The 22,422-nt window shown below is 37.1% G+C and overlaps 1 protein-coding gene across 2 annotated transcripts in view; it reads left to right on the top strand.

Annotated features, from left to right (window-relative positions):
* Positions 1 to 22,422, top strand: part of LOC134538455 (protein-L-histidine N-pros-methyltransferase) — a 731,139-nt gene that overhangs the window by 701,374 nt on the left and 7,343 nt on the right. The window contains exon 5 of one of the 2 annotated variants that reach the window (XM_063379780.1): positions 1,741 to 1,964. In XM_063379780.1, coding sequence (XP_063235850.1) covers positions 1,741 to 1,946 — 206 coding nt within the window. In that variant the 3' untranslated portion in view covers positions 1,947 to 1,964. Of the gene's footprint in view, positions 1 to 1,740; positions 6,831 to 22,422 lie in introns of those variants that run through there. The other variant, XM_063379779.1, reaches the window with a different exon arrangement.

Here is a 22,422-nt window from a genome sequence, read left to right as displayed (position 1 = left end):
CCCCAATTTTTTCCAGCCCTATATCCGATTTTGCCGAGCCTTTTTCGAGTCAGACTGTGTATCCTTTTATTCCCGCCTTGGCGCACGAACGTCGCCTGTAATTCGCCTCCGATCACTGATAAGAACTGCTATGTCCTGCAAGCTCTCAGGGCAGGCTACTTCTAAGACCTCCCCTGATGTGAGCACTTCAGGGCATGATCTCGGGTCATTTTCACCAACGTACAGTCACGCCTCGGGCTCAGTAGAGCCTCGTTCCCACTGTCACAGCAGTCTCCACCCACCCCCCCTTCCCCTTCTCCAAGTTTTCCTGGGAACACGACCCAGAGCACTGACCGTCCACTAATCCCGGCCAGGGTCGGCCTGTCCCAAGGCCACGACTCCAGTCCCAAAAAGTACCTAGTGGCAGTTTCGCGAATCACTCCCCCTGGGTGTTTGAACACCTGCTAAACGCCTGCCCTCTGGCATCTCCCGCAACAACCAGTATTTCTCGACAATCTTCGGAACCTTTCGGTCTGGAATCCGAAGCCTCCCCTCTTCCTTTTGATTAACTTCGCCTTTTAATTACGAGTCACTGCCGCCCCAAATTCACTGCGCGCCGCGACTCTGGACTGACTACTCCGTATCTCCGTCATCAGGACGCCTCTCCGTTTATCTTTTAAGATGTAATCAGCTAGACAAGGGATAAGATTCCCACAACTGTAGTGATTAACATTTAGTCAGTCCATGAAGGTCTACATTGTAGGAGTAGTCATGTTTTTATTCATCATAATTTATTAATTTTTTTTTAAATCATGGAAACATTCGTGACAACCGCGAGTTCGCGAGCCCAGCACCCGGGCTGATCCTGGAAGCCATCTCCCTGTTTGGTGAGTTTTGACAACCTTTACTCTCCGACCATCTTCATGATTTGAAGGCATTTTCTGCCTATTTTGCCAACTGTCTGTGAATTAGTCCTGAACATGTGTGTTTCGGATCTGTTCTCAGACATGGTCCTATAACCTAACAGTTTCCAAGGAACGGACAAGTTTCCAAGAACTGAACAAGTTCCCAAGTGCCAGATGCTGAACTGACCACTCCACCCTCGAGCCTTTCCTCCATCAATGGGGACGACTAAGGCACCCGAACGCCTCGTTAGTATCATAACTTTAGCCAGCCATCGTCAAACTTCCAGTCCTTCGGTTTTTTAGATCTTCAGAATAACATTAAGCCACGATATTGTAAAAAGGAACTGAATCGGTTTATTGTTGCGTATTTTATTTAAATTGTGTTAATGATCAATGAAATTGTCTAATTAGGGCCGGCCCATTATTTTAATAATGTAATTTCAAATCCACGTTACATATATTTGTTAATTAATTTATAAAAAATCTTACAGTGAAAATAATGAAAAGTAAAATAAAACAGAGGTACTAATATTTAGACGAAATCATTGTTTTTCCTTCTGAAACTAAAAGATCCACTCAAGAGAGAGTGAAGTGTAACAAAGTAATAACATGACTTGGGTCCACTCTGTTATGACTGAGTAGTGTAACAAATGGAAAGGCGGTGTTGTCTGCCTTGTGGAACTAAAAGACCCACTAGTCACCCCAGTCATCAAGAGAGAGTGAAGTGTAACAAAGTAATAACATGACTTGGGTTCACTCTGTTATGACTGAGTAGTGTAACAAATGGAGAGGCGGTGTTGTCATTGTTTTGCCTTGTGGAACTAAAAGACCCACTCAAGAGAGGCGGTGTGTGCAGGCGCGGCGGACCACCGACCCGCAGAGCTGCTGCCCGTGCGCGGAGAAGGCTTCGAGCAGCAGGCGGCCAGCCTCGTGCAGGAGGTGCTGCCCAGCTGCGGCCTCGCCGTGGAGCGCTGGTCGCGTGTGCCCTACCTGTGCGAGGGCGACCTCAACCAGGCCTTCTACTGGCTGGACGACGCCGTCTTCGTGCTGCGCGCCAGCTGATGTCTGCCGGTCATCCGGGTGGAGTCCTGCATCTTCGATATTTTTTTAAGTTTACCACTAATAGAAAATAAACAACAGACAATATATGGGAAAGCAAAAGATTTGTATTCTTTCCATTGTTGTAGAATATTTATAAATTGTGGGATTTTACTGCCAATTTTAAAGGTCTGAGATTTAAGTTCCTCCTTAATGCAAGTTAAACGTGTTAATATTGCCCTGTATCATCAGATATACCTACAATATTAATGCCAATGTTTTGCACTACTCTTGATTAAAGTAAATAAAGTCTGTGACTACTCTATAATGCGATACCGGACAATTTGTAATGTACCTACTTAACCTAACCAATCACCCCTGCTACAGTAATTTTTTTTAATGTAGCTGATCTAACCTAACCAACCTTTCACTTTGTTTTCAATATCCAAACTTAGGAAATAAACATGCACGGTACTTACTGTGTCTTATATATATTCATTCTTCAACCATTCCAAAAAATTATTATAATTTGTTTCGGTATCCACGTATTCGGATATGGTCGGTTCGCTTTCATTTAAAACGTGATTTTTTAATTTATCTCTTATCGCCGACATTGTTAAACTAAAATCCCGCGCTTTTCGCGCACGTCTGTTCGTATGTGTTCGTGCATCTTCGGAACTTTTATTTTTATTTTTTTATGTGTCGTCCCATGTCAGTGAATCTTAGGTTACCCCACTTCCCCCAGTTCTCAGTTGTCGAGCGTTACGAGATTCCGATAGCGTGGTGGGGGAAGCTTTGCCGTCGCCCGGGTTCTCGTATTCGAGACTCGGCAGTATTCCTAGCGGGAAGGCTGTTCTGGTGCGGGGAAACGTGTCCGGGAGGGCGCCAGGCTGACGCGGGGGTTAGCCACGAGGTGGGTCGTGAGGTCCGAAAGCCCCTGCGTGGCCCACTAGGAACGGCGGCGGTGGTGATGATGGTGTTAGGGATTCCTAATGCTGGTTGCCTCACTGGCCCTGCACAGCATAGGACGCTGATCCCTAACTAGGTTGGTGAGGTTCAGAAATAACGTACACGGTTTTGCGCTGTCGTTTACACGTCGCGCACAGAGTGTGCGGAGTGGACGTTTAATTACGAATTCCCTAACATAAAGTACATTGTCAATTACACACGAGGCGTTCTGACGCGCCATCACTAACGTTATGCCCTCACGCCAGTTGCAATCGAGGGAGAGTGTTTGATTAGAGTCGGCTAATCCCGTAATTGGTAAACGGCGACGCGCGGGCCCACCTGTGTGGACCGCCGCTCGCTATTAGATTAAGAACACGTCTACGATTGGATGTAGCCAGTGCCTGTGCACTTGGCGATTAATTAAAAGTCTGTGGTGGCGGGAGTCGGCCCGTACCATATATTGCACGGCCCCACGTAATGCTTTGTGTGGGGCGTGTTAAGAGTGGTATATACCCCTTTTTAAAACCAGTTATACATGCGTCCACTACTAGCCTATTTTCTCGAGAATTATGATAGATACAGCTTCCAGATTATTAATCTGACGAGAAAAGTAATGCAGTTTTTCCAATATAGTTTTATATTTTGGAAATCGTGACGCAAAATATATTTAAAAAAATGGTAAAAACAAGAAATTCGTTGACGAATTTCTAGTTATTCGATGAGAAAAATGAAAATTTGAATCTATATTGGAAAAGATTATATTTTTCTGAACAAAATGGTATATTAAAAGTATAAGGTCACAGCATTAAATATCTGTGTATTTGGTTAGGAAAACTGGCTAATTTGGCATTTTTAGTGTCTGCCTTGTGCTGCTCGACGGGAAAGTTGACGCCAAGCTCCGGGAAGACGAGCAGGGTGGGGATGACACTGACACGCCTCAACGTCGCCCGCGGTAGGGGAAGTGCTGATCTGTTACGGTGATAAACCTCCCTCCTCCCTTCTTCCTCCTCCCGCTACACAGCAACACCATTTCTCTAAAGGATTCATAGTCCAGGCATTTTATGAGAAAAAGGGGTCGATTTATGGACAAATTGCGAGAAAAGGTTTTACTATATCAAAATTTGCAGACAAATTTGTAGAATAACATATCCAAAATCCACCGAAATCCACTTTATTTTGGTAACGTTTTTCCCGGGATTTGTCCCGGAAAAATGCGGAATAAATTAATAACTGTAAAACGGTGCGTTCTACGAAGAAAGGTATAGACACTAAAATTAAAGAGAGCCAAATTTACCATAACATATCAAAATTTTACAAACATTCATTAATAACTACTGTTTTGTTTTCTGGAATTCGTCACGGAAAAACCTAAAATATTGAAATAAATTGAAAATGGCGCATTTTACAGCATGTTTCAGGACAAAGTTAAAGTAAACAACGATTTTCATAGTATATTGCAAATTCACAAAAATCAACACAAAATAGGTTTTTGGTTTTCCAGAAAATTTCCTGAAAAAAAAAAGGACAAAACGAAAACGTATCGTACGTCAAAGAAAGTCGTGACTAAAATTAAAGACTTTTTTGTATTAAATATAATTTCATTTCAACAAAATCTGCTCATATATATAAATATATATTTACATATGTATATAGTTTTTTTTGTGACTCGTCCTGGAAAATCTTTAAAAATTCAATAAAACGAAAACGGAACATCGTATTGAAAAAGTTTCGGTGGGACAAACAGAAGCACACAAGATTTCCTATACCAGATCCTAAATTCACTGAAATCTGGTATATAGATTTTATTTTGTGATCGGCCACGGAAAAAGTATTGAATATGTAGGCAAAATAACAGAAAGCATTGTATCCCATGTAAAATTGTCAGATCCGAACTATATTCAATTTCCATAATATACAAGTATTTTAAAGTCACTTAAATTATATTCCTTTTTCAGTTAGTGATGTGTTAAAACGTTTTTGAAATCTACCAAAATTATTTTCCAGAAAAAAAAATCAGACTCATTTCAACTGCTTATTGTTTGAAAGAAAAATTTGACACGTCCATTCTCACAAAACATATCATACAATTAAATTTACACAAGATTTCCAGTGACCTGTATCGAGAAGAAATAGAAAAATATACACACATTGGGATGCACTCTGTAACACACAATACTGAATAAATATGCATTAGGTAACATACATAAGTACTTTAATTTAAAATATAGGTTACCTAAACAAACATCAGCGTGATTTTATATTTCTATTAATGTTAAACTGATCCAAAAATTCGGAAAATAACCTGCATATCAGCTCGAAATGTTATTTAATAGAATCATCCTGTTTAAGAGCGTTATATACCCATTTTTAAAACCAGTTATACATGCGTCCACTACTAGCCTATTTTCTCGAGAATTATGATAGCTACAGCTTCCAGATTATTAATCTGACGAGAAAAGTAATGCAGTTTTTCCAATATAGTTTTATATTTTGGAAATCGTGACGCAAAATATATTTAAAAAAATGGTAAAAACAAGCAATTTGTTGATAATTTTCTAGTTATTCGATGAGAAAAATGAAAATTTGAATCTATATTGGAAAAGATTATATTTTTCTGAACAAAATGGTATATTACAAGTATAAGGTCACAGCATTAAATATCATTGTATTTGGTTAGGAAATCAGGCTAATTTGCATGGATATGTAGGAACACCCTACCTAAAAAGCCGTCACAGTAATTGCAGTCCTCGGGAGGTAATTCGCGCCGGTTTTTACAGGTTGATCCATGACAGTTTCCACAAGCCGAAGAACATGGGATGCCGTGTTTCCTACAACTGCAGTTGGATGCACCGCAACCATCTTCGTTGCAAGTGCACCTGATTACCTTCAAAAGGCATTCCATAACTGTTGGCTTGTCTGTCGAAATTGGCAAATTGTCTCCATCCCCATTCTTCTGGATTCATCTTAATTCCCTTCCATTCTTGTATCTGATAGAAAACCCTTAAGAAATGGAAACGAGCTGAAGCACTAGTTGGAGGTAACTGTTCTGGTTGTACACATTTGGAACTAGTAGCTGCATTCTCACTTAACACTTTACAACGCAAAGTGTCGAAAGTGTCACTTCTTGACCCATTGTACAGGCGTACTACAGCTGTTCTGCCGATTTTACAGTGTCTTCTTTTGACACACTGGGAATGCTATCTGAAAATACTTTCGCAAGTTGCCTGAAGGCACTGTCATTCTGGAGAAGATCCAATATTTTCCCCTTTATACCATAGATGTGTGATGTCGTGTCACATCCCATGAATGCATGACAGAAAAGAATATTACTACAAATTTCATCACCGAGCTTCAGCTTTAGCTCCTTAATGTGATATGTTTTCTTCTGCCTTTGTTCACTTTTTAAACACAAACCGTTATGTGATTGTGAGCCAAAATATTAGAGTAAAAGGACAAGTAAATCTGTGTCTGTTCCTATAACTATTGTCAATTGTTCTTTTGCACATTTAAAGCTTCTTGGACAATGTAAATATCTGCATCACCTGGTGCTTCGACAACAGGACATTTTCTTCGCGTACATGTATTGCTAATAACCTTAAAAATTGTCCTTTATTTCGCTCGTTCAAAAAAAAAACATATCTTTACGGAGTGATAGCTGCATTTCTCCTGTGAATTCAACTACAGGTGATGCATTACCTCTTGCTCTTCTAATATGTGCTGTGTCTTTAGTACTGTGAGTTTTCCCATATCCATCAAATACAGTAGTTGCTAATCCATAATTTTTCAAGATGAAACTCACGTACAGCTGAGCGATCTCGTTGTATGTTGCAGTAGGGGAAGGTCGGGCAGTACCGGACACCTTAGGTTTTCTTTTAATAAAAATATAACTTACTGCAAAAAATGAAATGTACATATGTCTCTGGAATTGTACTTTAATTATTTATAATGCCTAATAAAGAAAATGGGCCAAAACATTTAGAAATATTAGTATTTTACATTTGAACAAACAGTGGTATTTGGAAGTTTCAGTAAACTGGAGGGTTATATCGGACAGTCATTTCCCCTTCAGATTTTTACAAAATACCGCCTGTAAATAACATTTAGGTTTTCTTACAAACATCACACTTATAAAATACAGCATCCCCTTCAAGGTCAGCACAGTTTTCATGTGCCCATCCTTTACATATGGTACATTGTATCCAATCCTCACTGAAATTTTCACCGCAAATGATACAGTCAGTAGTCTCTTCGTTTGTTGCACATGGAACTTTTGGTTGGGGTGTTCTATGCATTGATGTTTTTCTGAGATGTTTCCCTTTTAGTTTCTTAGTGGTTTGCGACTTTTGATTCACATTCAACTTGCATCTTTTTGCTTCAAGCTCATTTTTGTATGGGCTAGATGTTAGAACTTCACTTCTGTCTCCCCGTCGTTTTCGTGAGGCCAACTTGGCAACTGCACTGCTAGGAAGTGGAGAAATTTGTTCTACTACATTGAAGGCTGAAGTGTGCAGTACAGTGCTTTCAGAACCTTCCATTCTGGAGCATGATGGAGTTGACATTTGCTGTGTTGTTAGACCTACTGCTTGATCTGAAGTTGAAGGCTCTGGTGAACTCTGTCTTCGAACACACGGTGGAGATTCTTCTTGAACAGTGATTGGTAAGTCATTCAAACTAGTATGGAAATCCAAGTCTGTGAATATGCTACGGTTGAGTGGGTAAATTCCAGTGCACATGAATGCTGATTGAGCGAGTTCCATTCTGCAGACTTTTGCTAATGCATAGTTAACCAGTCCAGCTATGTCCTTGAGAGCAATTTTCAGCTTTGGATATTTTCGCATCCACAAAGAACATGCTTCATTGAAAGCATTCTTAAATGGCTTCATAACTACTCTGTCCAGTGGTTGCATTTTGTGAGTTGTATGAGGTGGTAAACTCAGGATATGGACGTGGTGGGAACGAGCAAACAGAATCACTTCTAAGTCCTTGTGACTTGAATGACCATCAACAATTAACAGTGTAGGGTTCTTTTCACTTGGCACAACTCGTTCAACAAATAATTTGAACCATTTTAGGAATCCATCTTTGGTTATCCAACCACTTTGTTGTCCGTCAAACACACTTCCAACAGGAGCATCTTTAGTGAGATCCTTATCGATGCGAACTCTGGGGAAAACAAAGAGTGGGGGAACAAACATGTCTCCAGAAGCATTGATGCATAAGAGAACAGTTACATTTCTTCCTCTTTCGCCTGATGTTAATTTCCCCACTTGTTTCTTTCCCTTTATTGTCATGACTTTCAGTTGATTGTTGTGAACACAGGATACCCCAGTTTCATCTGCATTAAAGATCCGCGATGGACTAAATGAATATTTGTCCATTAATTCAGTCAGCTTTTCATAAAACCGATCAACTTGTTCTTTATTAAACCCTGCAGCTCGCTGCAAACTTGTGGATTCTGCAGACCTTAGGCTCAAATCGGGGTGCCTCTTCATGAACTCATAATAGAAGTCTTTCCCAGCCCTCTCTTTTTGCTTATTGAAGCGATGATCAATATTTAGGTGTTCTGCCAAGTCAAAAGATAATTTAAGAAATTCATCTCGAGTTAATGGCATGAGTTGTCTATCTAAAGCTTTAACATGGTTGTATAACTGCTCCTCGTGTGCATCACTGAATGTATTACTGAAAGTACCCATGTGTGGTTTCATAATTGCCTCATTTCCCGAACCAAGTTTAATGAGTCGATCACCTAGTGTACTCTTCGGAACAGAAAATTGTTCACTTGCTTCTCTAATGCTCATTTCTTTATTTATAACATGCTCTACTGCTAATTTCATATCTTCTTCTTTCCACCTTCCCCTTCTTTTCTCCATTTTCTGCAAATAGAAAGAATACTTGAATCAGAATAGACGGGAAATTACTCTACCATTGTGTCCGATACCACCCGCAACCGTCCGATATAACCCTCCAGCAGGTTGTCCGATATTACCCGACGGACATGCCATCGAAATTACGTCATAAAATATTTAGTATTTGTCGCACACAGATGTTACACTGTATGGTAATATATAAATGGTTAGTACACAAGTTACTATACTTAAACTTATAAATATCTTACTTGTTATGTTGTAACAACCCGGCAAAGTTATCTTCGTGCAGAAGATCTTGGCCTAAAATCAATAAAACGTAGCACTACTCAACAAGCAGACAACGCACGAACTCATAATGGCGACACTGCGTGTCCTTCACAGAGACCTACGAGACAAACGACCGACTGGTGCTGCCCCTAGCGCGCACCTCTGGAAACTGGTACTGTCCGGTATCACCCGCTGTCCGGTATTACCCGACCTTCCCCTATGGGACCAAGGTAACTGATGAAGTAAATATCCTCCGTCAATGACATATTTAATTTAATTTTATATATTTTATCGTTTGCAGAGTTATAACACATGGATACATAAAATCACTCAGTACAAGGGAATGGGAATTCAATCGTATAAATAGTAACTACATATACCAGGACAATAGTACATAAATTTTAAGCACATTTTGATAAAGGTCAATTATATAATGCAATTTTGTTGCCCTTAATTTAATTCACGATTTATTTTGAAGTACGGTGCACGGTTTCCGTTTTTTTTTTCTTTCGATAAATTTTTTCCGGGACATTTCCTGGAAAACAAAAAAAACAATTAAATGTTGATCTGTGTTAAATTCTCATATATTATGAAAAACATTGTTTACTTTATCTTTTTCCTAACCCATTATACTGTAAAGTGCACAATTTTCGATTTATTTCATTTTTAATATTTTTTCCGGGACTAATCCCGGAAAACGAAGCAGAATTTATAAGATGATTTTCTTGAACTTTGGATATGTTATGGAAAAGATAATGTTCTTTAATTTTTGTCTCTACAGGTTTTGTCATCAGATGCACCGTTTTTGAGTTATTATTTTATTTCGCGTTTTTCCGGAACAAAACCCGGAAAAAAGTTACCAAAAGAAAGTGGATTTCGGTGGATTTTGGATATGTTATTCTACGAATTTTTCTGTGAATTTTGATGTAAAAAAAACTTTTCTTGCAATTTGTCCATGTTTTTTTCATATCTTTCCTGGACTATCATGGCGAGTAGCTTGAAAAGAATCTTCACTCGGTAGCAACCTACATTGTACAAGATTTTTAAGTCTGTTGATTCGTTCAATGGTTCGTTAATGCTGTTTGTGAGCTTTCGCATAATATAAAAAAGACGCAATTATCTGTTAGTCGGTACGCATGAAAAAAAAGCAAGACAAACGAATCGGTAAGTTAGGGCGACTTTATTTAAGTGCGAAACGGAAGAAAAGAAGAGCAACAGCTCTGATGGAGTACCAGAAACAAAGGTAAGATATAGCGATACCGATATTAATTTTTCTTTTATTAATGTAAAAGAACACCGGAGAATTCCAAACCCGGCTAAAAACTATTTTAAGAAACATATGTTACAAATTAGTTTGTACAATGCATTAAATTTTTTAGAAAAATCCGAAGAGTTGAAGAATATGGTGCAGCACAGTAACTGATCCCCAAACGGCTAACTTGACGGCTCATTTTTCTTTACCAAGATAAAGCAACGCAGAGAATGAAAATATGGTTCTGAATCCTGATGAGGAGTAAGTAGCCAGTGCTTTATACTACACAAACTGCGAACTGTATTTAACGATAACATTTAGAATTAGCATTTTATTACGTTCGGAGTCTAATGAAAGGCTTAAATTTTTCATATAAATAATTTTCAGTCCAGTAATTAACTTCTATGGATTTGTTTTTGGAAAATAATATATATACGCCTAGTGTTACGGACACATTAAAGAAAAGTTAGATACTCGTTATTACTTTTGTATGTAAGTCATTGGAAGTTATTATGGCTTGACGACCATACATACGTCATCGATTATCAATTTCAATTAGTAATTTTAAAAAGTGAACTAATAGGGCATTAATCCAGTCCTAGAAAAGTCCATGTGATGTGAAAAATACTAGTGCTATTATAAAACAAGCCGAAAGATAATTAAATAAATCAGTATGGGCGAAGTTATGAGGGTGGGGGAATAATTGCGAGAATGGAAGGCAAGCTATTGATGACTCACTGTGTTCGGTTCCAAAAGACAGTTTCTTCATCCCCCACCTCATTTCCCTTGTTTGAGCGTGTCTCAGTTTACAAATGCGTTCGACTATCAACAAATTATTGTTACTTGTGGTAGCCGCTTGGCTGGAAAAATGCCAGGAATCCTTACTGCTGTATTTTGTAATATTCAACTGCGTCATTGGGTGATTTTCCATGTTTCCTTATAAAAAATATTGAGTGCGAAAAATTTTCCCCTTGTAGGCTTTCTAGTAAAGGACGATATATAATATGGCTCTCCTGCAAACAAAACATTCAGTAAATATATGATGACATAAATTATTATTGTTCCACATAGGCATTTCTTGTTTTTGAATGTTACTTGTTTCTATGCAAGTTTGTACGTGCATGCATGTGTATGCCCGTATCTCGTGCTGTACCTACATTCTGGAATTAGACTTGTCATATTAGTGTACAATAAAACTCTCTTACATCATATCCCACACTTACTGATTAGTTTGCGAACAGTGGTAGTGTTTATAGGCAGGATTATAGAATTAACTGAATATGTCACTACCTTTAAAGAGAAATTCATCAACATTTTGAGCGGAACACACAACTATAAAATTGTACTCAAATATTAGAGCCAAAATAGGAAATTTCGTTACTTTTGGAATTTTGATTCTCGACATGTCACAAATATATTTTGTTTTAATCTTTGCAGGACAGTCACCAAATCGTACGCCAAACTTCAGCCACCAATCCAACTGCTGGAAACGGAAGCCGGTGTTTTTCATTGGTCCACGGAAGTGTCTGACACCATCATCATAGAAAACAACATCGTTGAAAACTTAATAAAATGACGTATGAAATGAGCAGTATTCAACAGGAAAGAGAGGTATTTAGAACAAACATTTATCGCTGATTTAGAATTTTTGTAATAAAACGTTTGAACCTATTTGAAGCCAACAACAACCTGCTAGAACCTAGTAAGAGCCATAATATACTCTCATGACATACTTAATGTTCCATCAGTACAACATGGCAGGCAGTCCGAAGAAATAGTTATCAAACAGCTAGAAGACCAGGAAAAAATTAATATAAGTAAAGCTGGTCTTTTTATTGACCAAGAACACCCATTTCTTGCCGCAACATCCGATGTCCTTGTTGGCGAAGGCCGTCTCGTAGAAATTAAGTGTCCTGCTTCGGCATATGGAATGGACATAAATGAAGCCATGCGAGAAGGCAAAATAAAGTATTTGAAATATTCTGAAGAAAGTCCTACTGTCATTTCATTTAAAAAAGATCATGAATATTTCTATCAAGTCCAGAATCAGCTTCACATAACCAGAAGGGATATTTGCTAGTTAGGCATCTGTACTTCGAGCCAAAAGAAATTAAAAGTACCTATTGGAAATTTTCAGAGACGACACATTCTGGAAAGAAAAAATGGAGCCAAAACTCATTTTATTTTACACACTATGCGTTCTTCCGGAATTAGTTGATCCTAGACACACAAGAAATATGGAAATTCGGGATCCACCGCACATAACAGATGCTATCAGAAGCCATAAGATAAAATGCATGGGAAAACGAAGATAGTCCAAAACAAAACCGAATATTACACCCTGATTACATTAAACGTGAACATTTTTCAAGCTTTTGCAGAACTTTCAAGAAAATGTTGGTCTTGGATAATCATTCAAACTAATTTTTATAGTGACCTGTTTGATTTATCAATCTAAGTCGCCTGCTCACTTAGCTTCATAAACTGTCACCTTTCATACTGGAAATTATTCTTGCTCATTGTTTCCATGAACCTTCATTTTTAGTATGCCAGCACCTACATGTGCATAAGAAAGTATAGGCCGTGTGGTCACGTTCAGTGCCTACCTAGAGAATCATTACCGTAATTATTTTGGACATGTAAAAAAATAAAATGTCTTACCTATAATGTAAGTTTTAAAGCTGAGTTAATCTTTCCAGAATGGTTAAATGCTCAAGTGAGCAATGGTGCTTTAAAATTATAGAAGACATTGCTTGTTTAGCTGAATAAATACTGAGGTGGTCGTAACTGTTACTTAGTTTGAAGGAAATAATTCATTTGGCAGCCAATTGAGAAATTTGTAAAATTTGTAAATGAGAAACAAGAGAATTTCCTAAAAAGAGTGTTCGGTATGCATAAACTTCTTGTCTTGTAAGTCCTAACAAAAAGGAGAAACGAAATAAATTTCGTTAAATAATGTATAATAGCGACCATAAAAATATTTTGCTTCAGTGGTAAGCAAAATTAAATTCTGTGTTTTGTTGTTTTAAAAGTGTGTGTGCATTAAATCAAATATTATAAATGCCTGTCTAGTTAAAAATATAAAGCTTATGTACATTTTTTGTGCGTCACAGGTAAAACCAATTTGTGTGTATTTCTACTAAACTTGTTTAAATAATCTGTTGTCGTTTACTGTATCGGATTTGTAAAATTATTTCTATTTAAGCATTTGTTTCTCTTAAGTACCTCTCTAAAGGCCATCTACATACTTTTAAGATTGTTGGACTTTTCTGCAAACAGTTTTGAAAAAAAATTTGTGATGTAAAAATATTTGTGTTTGAAATGTCTATTATACCGTACAGTTTTTTTTTTTTTAATTTGTCTTTCTTGGAAGTAAATCGTGCGCACGTTGGTTTAATTTATAGTGCTCTTTTTAAATTTCTTTGTCTTTTATAACATAATGAACATTGTCTATTGGTGTGAAACAAAATGTATGAATTACATGTGAAATAAATACATGTTTTTTAATGTGTAATTATGTAACGATTTCTTGTATAGTGCCTTTTTCTACCACGTCCAAATAAAATATATGCTACCTGCATGATAACTCATTGCCATGACACAAGTGAAACAATTATAAAGGAGATTATTCCATCTTATAAAGTCACGAACACTTTTTTTTTTAAATAATACATAAGATGTATGTATTTCGAAACGCTTTTACAACTATCATTGACAGATGCGAGTTATAAAAAATACATAACATCGATTCGGGAAATATATTTAACTTCGGCAAGATTTGTTTGCAGAATAAGGTAAGTTAATGTTTCTTGGAGGATATGTAACGTTTAATATCCACGTGACTTCGAAAATTACGATGTAATGTCACTTTTCCCATTTCATGTAAAAGTTTGTGTTTTTAGCAAAAACAAAGTAATGCATTTTATCTTTTTTTTTTACTTATGAACTACTAAACACGCGTAAAAAATATGCTACCATTACGATAAACATACTTTTCGCGTTATTTGACATTTGAGTTGAATGAAACGTGTGTAGCCACTGTTAGCTCGCGCGGCGCTCCGCTCGTACGGGGAAGGCAGGCAGGCAGGTAGCAATGCTGTCGAGACATCCCGACCCGTACCGCGCCGTCATGAGGAGGGAATGACCACGGAGTGAGGGAGGGTAAACCGAGTCCATCCCCTCCACCGACATCATTTCGCCAGGACGCGCTCCTAGTAGGCCACTCCTCCAAGGCTAAACTCCGCCCAGGCTAGAGGTATTTTGTGCTGCTCGCGCCGGATTCTGAGTAGCCGCTTCCCTATATACCACTCTTAAGAGTGGTATATACCCCTTTTTAAAACCAGTTATACATGCGTCCACTACTAGCCTATTTTCTCGAGAATTATGATAGATACAGCTTCCAGATTATTAATCTGACGAGAAAAGTAATGCAGTTTTTCCAATATAGTTTTATATTTTGGAAATCGTGACGCAAAATATATTTAAAAAAATGGTAAAAACAAGAAATTCGTTGACGAATTTCTAGTTATTCGATGAGAAAAATGAAAATTTGAATCTATATTGGAAAAGATTATATTTTTCTGAACAAAATGGTATATTAAAAGTATAAGGTCATAGCATTAAATATCTGTGTATTTGGTTAGGAAAACTGGCTAATTTGGCATTTTTAGTGTCTGCCTTGTGCTGCTCGACGGGAAAGTTGACGCCAAGCTCCGGGAAGACGAGCAGGGTGGGGATGACACTGACACGCCTCAACGTCGCCCGCGGTAGGGGAAGTGCTGATCTGTTACGGTGATAAACCTCCCTCCTCCCTTCTTCCTCCTCCCGCTACACAGCAACACCATTTCTCTAAAGGATTCATAGTCCAGGCATTTTATGAGAAAAAGGGGTCGATTTATGGACAAATTGCGAGAAAAGGTTTTACTATATCAAAATTTGCAGACAAATTTGTAGAATAACATATCCAAAATCCACCGAAATCCACTTTATTTTGGTAACGTTTTTCCCGGGATTTGTCCCGGAAAAATGCGGAATAAATTAATAACTGTAAAACGGTGCGTTCTACGAAGAAAGGTATAGACAATAAAATTAAAGAGAGCCAAATTTACCATAACATATCAAAATTTTACAAACATTCATTAATAACTACTGTTTTGTTTTCTGGAATTCGTCACGGAAAAACCTAAAATATTGAAATAAATTGAAAATGGCGCATTTTACAGCATGTTTCAGGACAAAGTTAAAGTAAACAACGATTTTCATAGTATATTGCAAATTCACAAAAATCAACACAAAATAGGTTTTTGGTTTTCCAGAAAATTTCCTGAAAAAAAAAAGGACAAAACGAAAACGTATCGTACGTCAAAGAAAGTCGTGACTAAAATTAAAGACTTTTTTGTATTAAATATAATTTCATTTCAACAAAATCTGCTCATATATATAAATATATATTTACATATGTATATAGTTTTTTTTGTGACTCGTCCTGGAAAATCTTTAAAAATTCAATAAAACGAAAACGGAACATCGTATTGAAAAAGTTTCGGTGGGACAAACAGAAGCACACAAGATTTCCTATACCAGATCCTAAATTCACTGAAATCTGGTATATAGATTTTATTTTGTGATCGGCCACGGAAAAAGTATTGAATATGTAGGCAAAATAACAGAAAGCATTGTATCCCATGTAAAATTGTCAGATCCGAACTATATTCAATTTCCATAATATACAAGTATTTTAAAGTCACTTAAATTATATTCCTTTTTCAGTTAGTGATGTGTTAAAACGTTTTTGAAATCTACCAAAATTATTTTCCAGAAAAAAAAATCAGACTCATTTCAACTGCTTATTGTTTGAAAGAAAAATTTGACACGTCCATTCTCACAAAACATATCATACAATTAAATTTACACAAGATTTCCAGTGACCTGTATCGAGAAGAAATAGAAAAATATACACACATTGGGATGCACTCTGTAACACACAATACTGAATAAATATGCATTAGGTAACATACATAAGTACTTTAATTTAAAATATAGGTTACCTAAACAAACATCAGCGTGATTTTATATTTCTATTAATGTTAAACTGATCCAAAAATTCGGAAAATAACCTGCATATCAGCTCGAAATGTTATTTAATAGAATCATCCTGTTTAAGAGCGTTATATACCCATTTTTAAAACCAGTTATACATGCGTCCACTACTAGCCTATTTTCTCGAGAATTATGATAGCTACAGCTTCCAGATTATTAATCTGACGAGAAAAGTAATGCAGTTTTTCCAATATAGTTTTATATTTTGGAAATCGTGACGCAAAATATATTTAAAAAAATGGTAAAAACAAGCAATTTGTTGATAATTTTCTAGTTATTCGATGAGAAAAATGAAAATTTGAATCTATATTGGAAAAGATTATATTTTTCTGAACAAAATGGTATATTACAAGTATAAGGTCACAGCATTAAATATCATTGTATTTGGTTAGGAAAACAGGCTAATTTGCATGGATATGTAGGAACACCCTACCTAAAAAGCCGTCACAGTAATTGCAGTCCTCGGGAGGTAATTCGCGCCGGTTTTTACAGGTTGATCCATGACAGTTTCCACAAGCCGAAGAACATGGGATGCCGTGTTTCCTACAACTGCAGTTGGATGCACCGCAACCATCTTCGTTGCAAGTGCACCTGATTACCTTCAAAAGGCATTCCATAACTGTTGGCTTGTCTGTCGAAATTGGCAAATTGTCTCCATCCCCATTCTTCTGGATTCATCTTAATTCCCTTCCATTCTTGTATCTGATAGAAAACCCTTAAGAAATGGAAACGAGCTGAAGCACTAGTTGGAGGTAACTGTTCTGGTTGTACACATTTGGAACTAGTAGCTGCATTCTCACTTAACACTTTACAACGCAAAGTGTCGAAAGTGTCACTTCTTGACCCATTGTACAGGCGTACTACAGCTGTTCTGCCGATTTTACAGTGTCTTCTTTTGACACACTGGGAATGCTATCTGAAAATACTTTCGCAAGTTGCCTGAAGGCACTGTCATTCTGGAGAAGATCCAATATTTTCCCCTTTATACCATAGATGTGTGATGTCGTGTCACATCCCATGAATGCATGACAGAAAAGAATATTACTACAAATTTCATCACCGAGCTTCAGCTTTAGCTCCTTAATGTGATATGTTTTCTTCTGCCTTTGTTCACTTTTTAAACACAAACCGTTATGTGATTGTGAGCCAAAATATTAGAGTAAAAGGACAAGTAAATCTGTGTCTGTTCCTATAACTATTGTCAATTGTTCTTTTGCACATTTAAAGCTTCTTGGACAATGTAAATATCTGCATCACCTGGTGCTTCGACAACAGGACATTTTCTTCGCGTACATGTATTGCTAATAACCTTAAAAATTGTCCTTTATTTCGCTCGTTCAAAAAAAAAACATATCTTTACGGAGTGATAGCTGCATTTCTCCTGTGAATTCAACTACAGGTGATGCATTACCTCTTGCTCTTCTAATATGTGCTGTGTCTTTAGTACTGTGAGTTTTCCCATATCCATCAAATACAGTAGTTGCTAATCCATAATTTTTCAAGATGAAACTCACGTACAGCTGAGCGATCTCGTTGTATGTTGCAGTAGGGGAAGGTCGGGCAGTACCGGACACCTTAGGTTTTCTTTTAATAAAAATATAACTTACTGCAAAAAATGAAATGTACATATGTCTCTGGAATTGTACTTTAATTATTTATAATGCCTAATAAAGAAAATGGGCCAAAACATTTAGAAATATTAGTATTTTACATTTGAACAAACAGTGGTATTTGGAAGTTTCAGTAAACTGGAGGGTTATATCGGACAGTCATTTCCCCTTCAGATTTTTACAAAATACCGCCTGTAAATAACATTTAGGTTTTCTTACAAACATCACACTTATAAAATACAGCATCCCCTTCAAGGTCAGCACAGTTTTCATGTGCCCATCCTTTACATATGGTACATTGTATCCAATCCTCACTGAAATTTTCACCGCAAATGATACAGTCAGTAGTCTCTTCGTTTGTTGCACATGGAACTTTTGGTTGGGGTGTTCTATGCATTGATGTTTTTCTGAGATGTTTCCCTTTTAGTTTCTTAGTGGTTTGCGACTTTTGATTCACATTCAACTTGCATCTTTTTGCTTCAAGCTCATTTTTGTATGGGCTAGATGTTAGAACTTCACTTCTGTCTCCCCGTCGTTTTCGTGAGGCCAACTTGGCAACTGCACTGCTAGGAAGTGGAGAAATTTGTTCTACTACATTGAAGGCTGAAGTGTGCAGTACAGTGCTTTCAGAACCTTCCATTCTGGAGCATGATGGAGTTGACATTTGCTGTGTTGTTAGACCTACTGCTTGATCTGAAGTTGAAGGCTCTGGTGAACTCTGTCTTCGAACACACGGTGGAGATTCTTCTTGAACAGTGATTGGTAAGTCATTCAAACTAGTATGGAAATCCAAGTCTGTGAATATGCTACGGTTGAGTGGGTAAATTCCAGTGCACATGAATGCTGATTGAGCGAGTTCCATTCTGCAGACTTTTGCTAATGCATAGTTAACCAGTCCAGCTATGTCCTTGAGAGCAATTTTCAGCTTTGGATATTTTCGCATCCACAAAGAACATGCTTCATTGAAAGCATTCTTAAATGGCTTCATAACTACTCTGTCCAGTGGTTGCATTTTGTGAGTTGTATGAGGTGGTAAACTCAGGATATGGACGTGGTGGGAACGAGCAAACAGAATCACTTCTAAGTCCTTGTGACTTGAATGACCATCAACAATTAACAGTGTAGGGTTCTTTTCACTTGGCACAACTCGTTCAACAAATAATTTGAACCATTTTAGGAATCCATCTTTGGTTATCCAACCACTTTGTTGTCCGTCAAACACACTTCCAACAGGAGCATCTTTAGTGAGATCCTTATCGATGCGAACTCTGGGGAAAACAAAGAGTGGGGGAACAAACATGTCTCCAGAAGCATTGATGCATAAGAGAACAGTTACATTTCTTCCTCTTTCGCCTGATGTTAATTTCCCCACTTGTTTCTTTCCCTTTATTGTCATGATTTTCAGTTGATTGTTGTGAACACAGGATACCCCAGTTTCATCTGCATTAAAGATCCGCGATGGACTAAATGAATATTTGTCCATTAATTCAGTCAGCTTTTCATAAAACCGATCAACTTGTTCTTTATTAAACCCTGCAGCTCGCTGCAAACTTGTGGATTCTGCAGACCTTAGGCTCAAATCGGGGTGCCTCTTCATGAACTCATAATAGAAGTCTTTCCCAGCCCTCTCTTTTTGCTTATTGAAGCGATGATCAATATTTAGGTGTTCTGCCAAGTCAAAAGATAATTTAAGAAATTCATCTCGAGTTAATGGCATGAGTTGTCTATCTAAAGCTTTAACATGGTTGTATAACTGCTCCTCGTGTGCATCACTGAATGTATTACTGAAAGTACCCATGTGTGGTTTCATAATTGCCTCATTTCCCGAACCAAGTTTAATGAGTCGATCACCTAGTGTACTCTTCGGAACAGAAAATTGTTCACTTGCTTCTCTAATGCTCATTTCTTTATTTATAACATGCTCTACTGCTAATTTCATATCTTCTTCTTTCCACCTTCCCCTTCTTTTCTCCATTTTCTGCAAATAGAAAGAATACTTGAATCAGAATAGACGGGAAATTACTCTACCATTGTGTCCGATACCACCCGCAACCGTCCGATATAACCCTCCAGCAGGTTGTCCGATATTACCCGACGGACATGCCATCGAAATTACGTCATAAAATATTTAGTATTTGTCGCACACAGATGTTACACTGTATGGTAATATATAAATGGTTAGTACACAAGTTACTATACTTAAACTTATAAATATCTTACTTGTTATGTTGTAACAACCCGGCAAAGTTATCTTCGTGCAGAAGATCTTGGCCTAAAATCAATAAAACGTAGCACTACTCAACAAGCAGACAACGCACGAACTCATAATGGCGACACTGCGTGTCCTTCACAGAGACCTACGAGACAAACGACCGACTGGTGCTGCCCCTAGCGCGCACCTCTGGAAACTGGTACTGTCCGGTATCACCCGCTGTCCGGTATTACCCGACCTTCCCCTATGGGACCAAGGTAACTGATGAAGTAAATATCCTCCGTCAATGACATATTTAATTTAATTTTATATATTTTATCGTTTGCAGAGTTATAACACATGGATACATAAAATCACTCAGTACAAGGGAATGGGAATTCAATCGTATAAATAGTAACTACATATACCAGGACAATAGTACATAAATTTTAAGCACATTTTGATAAAGGTCAATTATATAATGCAATTTTGTTGCCCTTAATTTAATTCACGATTTATTTTGAAGTACGGTGCACGGTTTCCGTTTTTTTTTTCTTTCGATAAATTTTTTCCGGGACATTTCCTGGAAAACAAAAAAAACAATTAAATGTTGATCTGTGTTAAATTCTCATATATTATGAAAAACATTGTTTACTTTATCTTTTTCCTAACCCATTATACTGTAAAGTGCACAATTTTCGATTTATTTCATTTTTAATATTTTTTCCGGGACTAATCCCGGAAAACGAAGCAGAATTTATAAGATGATTTTCTTGAACTTTGGATATGTTATGGAAAAGATAATGTTCTTTAATTTTTGTCTCTACAGGTTTTGTCATCAGATGCACCGTTTTTGAGTTATTATTTTATTTCGCGTTTTTCCGGAACAAAACCCGGAAAAAAGTTACCAAAAGAAAGTGGATTTCGGTGGATTTTGGATATGTTATTCTACGAATTTTTCTGTGAATTTTGATGTAAAAAAACTTTTCTTGCAATTTGTCCATGTTTTTTTCATATCTTTCCTGGACTATCATGGCGAGTAGCTTGAAAAGAATCTTCACTCGGTAGCAACCTACATTGTACAAGATTTTTAAGTCTGTTGATTCGTTCAATGGTTCGTTAATGCTGTTTGTGAGCTTTCGCATAATATAAAAAAGACGCAATTATCTGTTAGTCGGTACGCATGAAAAAAAAGCAAGACAAACGAATCGGTAAGTTAGGGCGACTTTATTTAAGTGCGAAACGGAAGAAAAGAAGAGCAACAGCTCTGATGGAGTACCAGAAACAAAGGTAAGATATAGCGATACCGATATTAATTTTTCTTTTATTAATGTAAAAGAACACCGGAGAATTCCAAACCCGGCTAAAAACTATTTTAAGAAACATATGTTACAAATTAGTTTGTACAATGCATTAAATTTTTTAGAAAAATCCGAAGAGTTGAAGAATATGGTGCAGCACAGTAACTGATCCCCAAACGGCTAACTTGACGGCTCATTTTTCTTTACCAAGATAAAGCAACGCAGAGAATGAAAATATGGTTCTGAATCCTGATGAGGAGTAAGTAGCCAGTGCTTTATACTACACAAACTGCGAACTGTATTTAACGATAACATTTAGAATTAGCATTTTATTACGTTCGGAGTCTAATGAAAGGCTTAAATTTTTCATATAAATAATTTTCAGTCCAGTAATTAACTTCTATGGATTTGTTTTTGGAAAATAATATATATACGCCTAGTGTTACGGACACATTAAAGAAAAGTTAGATACTCGTTATTACTTTTGTATGTAAGTCATTGGAAGTTATTATGGCTTGACGACCATACATACGTCATCGATTATCAATTTCAATTAGTAATTTTAAAAAGTGAACTAATAGGGCATTAATCCAGTCCTAGAAAAGTCCATGTGATGTGAAAAATACTAGTGCTATTATAAAACAAGCCGAAAGATAATTAAATAAATCAGTATGGGCGAAGTTATGAGGGTGGGGGAATAATTGCGAGAATGGAAGGCAAGCTATTGATGACTCACTGTGTTCGGTTCCAAAAGACAGTTTCTTCATCCCCCACCTCATTTCCCTTGTTTGAGCGTGTCTCAGTTTACAAATGCGTTCGACTATCAACAAATTATTGTTACTTGTGGTAGCCGCTTGGCTGGAAAAATGCCAGGAATCCTTACTGCTGTATTTTGTAATATTCAACTGCGTCATTGGGTGATTTTCCATGTTTCCTTATAAAAAATATTGAGTGCGAAAAATTTT

The sequence above is a fragment of the Bacillus rossius genome, chromosome 13 (genome assembly GCF_032445375.1).
Source record: "Bacillus rossius redtenbacheri isolate Brsri chromosome 13, Brsri_v3, whole genome shotgun sequence".
NCBI lineage: Eukaryota > Metazoa > Arthropoda > Insecta > Phasmatodea > Bacillidae > Bacillus > Bacillus rossius.
This window is presented reverse-complemented; position numbering and strand designations above follow the sequence as displayed.